This window comes from Protobothrops mucrosquamatus, unplaced genomic scaffold (assembly GCF_001527695.2).
Source record: "Protobothrops mucrosquamatus isolate PMUCROS unplaced genomic scaffold, P.Mucros_1.0 scaffold5267, whole genome shotgun sequence".
Taxonomy (NCBI): Eukaryota; Metazoa; Chordata; class Lepidosauria; order Squamata; family Viperidae; genus Protobothrops; species Protobothrops mucrosquamatus.
In genome coordinates, this window is record NW_015391134.1 from 46,652 (window position 1) to 51,312 (window position 4,661).

Genomic DNA, 4,661 nt, shown 5'->3' on the forward strand with positions numbered 1-4,661 from the left:
GTTGGAGTCCACAAGTCATCAAAGGGTCAAGTTTGAAGACCCCTGCCTTGGACTGACAAGTTCAGTGTTCTTTTTTGCAAGCCCTTTTGCTACTATTATGGTGACTAAAAGACGTAACATGCAAGGCAGAAAAATCACAGTTCTGCATCTTAGCAATTTGCCATGATTGCCACGATAGCCTGGGTTTCAAGATCTCTCTCTGTGTGTGTGTGTGTGTGTGTGTGTGTGTGTGTGTTTAGTCGACTGTATCCCCTTGGGAGCGGGTTACGCATTTTTGAAATGGATTAACGGTTCTTTCTCAAAGTTCTTCCTTCAAGAAGCTCAGCCAATAATCGGGCAGGAATAATGGATCACTTGCCTTGGGATCCAAAGTGGAAAACAGGTTGGGTTTCCCGGCCCAGCTGGTGACCTCCATGAGGTTTTCCACATCTTCCCTCAACAAGCAGTAAGAATCCATGAAGGCGACAGCGTCCCGGACCCCTTCCGAGCCTTGGCAGGTCAACGGTCGCACAACGGCATCGCGCAGATAGGATAGATAGTCCAGGTTTACTGCCCTCTTACTCGCGTGCGTTCTGCGGGGAGGGGGGAAAAATATTACTTAGCGGAAGCTGGAGTGGGTTACCAGACTTTGCCCTGTGCGCCCTCCGACTCCCAACTCTGGGGAACGTACAACAGAACCGATAAAAGAGGAAGACGACAATTATGGGATTTTTTTTTTTAATCCTTTGTGGTGGACGTGTGATAAAGCAAAGAAATATTGGAGTAGGATTCGTATTTTAATGCAGAAAACCCTTAAAGCGAATATGAAGATTCAACCAGAAAGTTTCTTTCTGGGTCTAATGGAAAAAGACTTGGGGGGAGGAAAAAAAATTGGAACTCTGATTTTATATATTTTGACGGCAGCAAGGCTGCTCTACGCCCCAAAACGGAAGGATGTTTCGATTCCCGCCCTGGGCGAACGGTTCAAAAAGTTGATGGGATGAGCAGAGCGGGCTAAACTGTCTGTTTTGATAAAAGAAACGAACGTAAGTACTTTCGTTTCTACTTGGAAACCGCTTCTGGACTTTGTGCCACTACCGTATTGTTATTACAAGTAGTCTGGACTTATGACCACAGCTGAATCCCAAAATTTCTATTGGTAAGACGGGCAGTTATTGAGTGGTTCCTCTTTTTTATGACCTTGTTTTGCCACAGTTAAGTGAATCATTCGGTGCTTCATTGATTCTGGCTTCCCCCATCCCCTTCGCTTTGTCGGAAGCCGGCTGGGAAGGTCACAAATGGCGATCCCACGAGTCCCGGGACTCTGCAACCGTCCTAAGTACATGCCAGTTGCCAAGCACCCCAGTTCTGATCACGTGATCTTGAGGACGCGGGCAACGGGTGTGAAAAACGGCGGTTAAGTCGCTTTTCTGGTGCGGTTGCAACCTTCAAATGGTTATAAGCCGGGGACAGCCCATCTAAGTGTGCTTGCGAAATAAATCTCAGCCAGTCACGTGACTCCGTCAGAGACCGACTAAGGAGGTCCTCGCTGTTTACCTGAGACTCATGTGCCTGGAGAGCTCCTGTACGATGCGGTCGTGCTTCCCAGTGGATGAAAACTTTCCCAACCAGCTTGGGAAACTCGGAAATTCTTGCATATAGCCTCTCATCAGCTCCCCGGGAAGGACACTCGAATAAATGGCCTGACAAGGAAGGAAGCAGTTTTAGCACTTTTTCTGTTTTTGATAGGATACGGTTGAGGAGGCAGAACCAAAAGGCCAAGACCGATTAAACAAAAAGATCAAAGTTGAAATTAATAATCCCATCGGTGATTCAGAATTACTCTGTTTCCTCCTGCCTTGCTTCAATTAAAGAAGAAACTAGAGACGGCGAGTTCTAGTCCTGCCTTAGGCACGGAAGCTGGCTGGGTGACTTTGGGCCAAATACCAGGAGACGGTGAGTTCTAGTCCCGCCTTAGGCATGAAAGCCGATTGGGTGACTTTGGGCCAATCGCCAGGAGACGGCGAGTTCTAGTCCCGCCTTAGGCACGAAAGCCGGTTGGGTGACTTTGGGCCAATCACCAGGAGACGGTGAGTTCTAGTCCTGCCTTAGGCATGAAAGCCGGCTGAGTGACTTTGGGCCAATCACCAGGAGACGGTGAGTTCTAGTCCCGCCTTAGGCATGAAATCTGGCGGGTGGCTTTGGGCCAATCACCAGGAGACGGTGAGTTCTAGTCCCGCCTCAAGCATGAAAGCCAAGTGGATGACTTTGGGTCAGTCAGTCTCAGCCCAACCGACCTCGCAGGATTATTGTGAGGAAAACAAGAGAAAGAAGGAGCATATGCCACCTTGAGTTATTTATAAAAATAATAAAGATGGGATAAAAATAAACTTAAAATCGATCACGTGTCATCAACTCCTATCTAACAACATAGATAAAAATCCCTTGGGTTTTCCAGAGAAAAATAATGAAAATGAAAATTATAATTATAATAATAATAGCGGCATGACAAAGTAGCAACAATGGTGCATTGGAAGATCTGCAAGAAATATCATTTGCCTGTAAGCAAAAACTGGTGGGATCATAAAATAGAGGAAGTCATAGAAAATGATAAAGTTAAACTGCTCTGGGACTTCAGAATTCAAACAGACAAGCACCTGCAACATAACACCCCGGACTTAACAATTGTCGATAAAAAAGACAAAAAAGTCTGGATAGTGGACGTGGCAGTGCCTGGAGACAGCAGAATAGACGAGAAAGAACTGGAGAAGATAACAAAATACAAAGACCTACAAATAGAAATAGAAAGACTGTGGCAAAAGCAAGCAAGGGTAGTACCAATAGTCATAGGCGCCTTGGGTGCAATCCCAAAACAACTGGAGCACCACTTGAACACCATCATCGGCATTGACAAATTCGCCATTAGTCAATTGCAAAAGGCGGCCTTGCTAGGAACTGCTTCCATCCTGCGACGAGATCTGTAATACCATCAAACATCCACATCTGCCTATCCGAGGTCCTTGGGAAGGACTCGACAGGTAGACAAAAATGCCGAATCAGTCTGAACATCTGGCTGACTGTGCGATGATGATGATGATAATAATAATAATAATAATGAATCCAAGCTAGCTTTTAAGATGACCGCCTCATTATTTTTAGAAATAATCTCTATATGCAGAACCAAAGGGCCGCGTATCACCTGTGTGGGTAAAAGGCTCCAGTTTTGCCGCGCGCGAATCTGGCGGTCGACTAAATCGCCGTCGCAAATGCTGTCCGCCGTTTTGCTAAGTAAGATGAGTTCTTTCGCCAAGTTGTTCCTGAGAAAAGACGGGGAGACGGCTCGAATTAAGGCCGATTGCTTATTACCGCCTTGAATGCCACAATCACCGTCCCAAAATAACGGGTCAGAACTCACCCAGCCGCAGCAGGCCTGACGTGGACGTAGTTCTCTTGGACAAAGAGAGGTCCCAGGGAGTAATCGTGGAAGAACAGGTCTGCTTTGTCTATGAGAGACATGTGAGAAGCCTCTTCCCCCTTGGCAAAAACCTTCCTCACCACATCAAAAGGCCCCTGGAGGGAGGGAGGGAGGGAGGGAGGGAGGGAGGAAGGAAGGAAGGAAGGAAGGAAGGAAGGAAGGAAGGAAGGAAGGAAGGAAGGAAGGAAGATGAGAAGGAAGGAAGGTTCCGAAAGTCATTGAGGAAAACTGCAAAGAGGGTAGATCGAAAGCACGCAAATCGCTGGTCCAAATGAGCTGGCATTGGCACCAAACACCCCCCCTCTTACAACAGGTGAGTTAGAACTTCATTATTACATCAAGGGGCTGTCACACCCCACATCAGAGGTCTCCAACCTTTCTCAGTTGGTGGACCAGAGGGAAAGGGAGGGGGGAAGCATTTTATGCGAGCACGCCCCAATGGGGCTGCGAGCACCGCACGACGCAAACGGGGTGGTGCGAGCGCCCGCATGACACTTGCTAGCACCGTCCCGTTTTCGTGCAGCGCTGTTTCTGTACTGCTCCGTTTGCACAGCGGTGGTGGTGCCAGTGCGAGTAGGGGTGACTGAGTGCACTGGCCAGCCTGTTCTGCGGCCCAGTGGCCAGCAGACTGCGGCCCGGTCGTGGGCCACGGACTGTAAGTTGGGGACCCCTGTCCTATACCTTAATTCACGATTTAAATCATAATTTTTCAAGCCTTCGTGGACCCTGTGATGATTTTGCAGGCCCACGGACCACAGGTTGAGAACCACCGTCGATCACCTTTTATGATTTTTTTAAATAAAGATTTTATTGATTTTCTCTTACATACATATATTAACTTTTCAACCAACGTGCTGAGTTTAAAAACATTAATACATATTCAGTTCCTAATCCTTCATTCTTTCCTCTAGCCCTTGATAAAATAAATCCCAAGTTTGATAATATTCTGCTTCTTCTTTCTCTTTCAATCTCATGGTTAATCTGTCCATCTCTGCACATTCCAGTATTTTTTTTTTATTATTTCTTTGTTTGTTAATCTTTTTTGGCACCTTTTTATGATACAAATCCCCCAACGTGCAAAATGGAGGAAAACAGATCCCCGACTCAGACATATAAAATACGCTGTATTTAGAAAGTGAAGAATTACATATTATTATATTGATTTGTGGCTTTGGGGTCTGAGCATATCCACCCTCTCATAAATTTT

At 46.4% G+C, this 4,661-nt stretch overlaps 1 protein-coding gene across 1 annotated transcript in view; it reads right to left on the minus strand.

Annotated features, from left to right (window-relative positions):
• Positions 1-3,539, minus strand: part of LOC107299681 (replication factor C subunit 1) — a gene marked incomplete in the record, with an annotated part of 10,784 nt that extends 7,245 nt beyond the window's left edge. Inside the window, 4 exon segments of the mRNA XM_015829028.1 lie at positions 385-572; positions 1,537-1,682; positions 3,179-3,296; positions 3,395-3,539. Of these exon segments, the coding sequence (XP_015684514.1) occupies positions 385-572; positions 1,537-1,682; positions 3,179-3,296; positions 3,395-3,495 (553 nt within the window).
• Between the last annotated feature and the right edge of the window lie 1,122 nt (positions 3,540-4,661).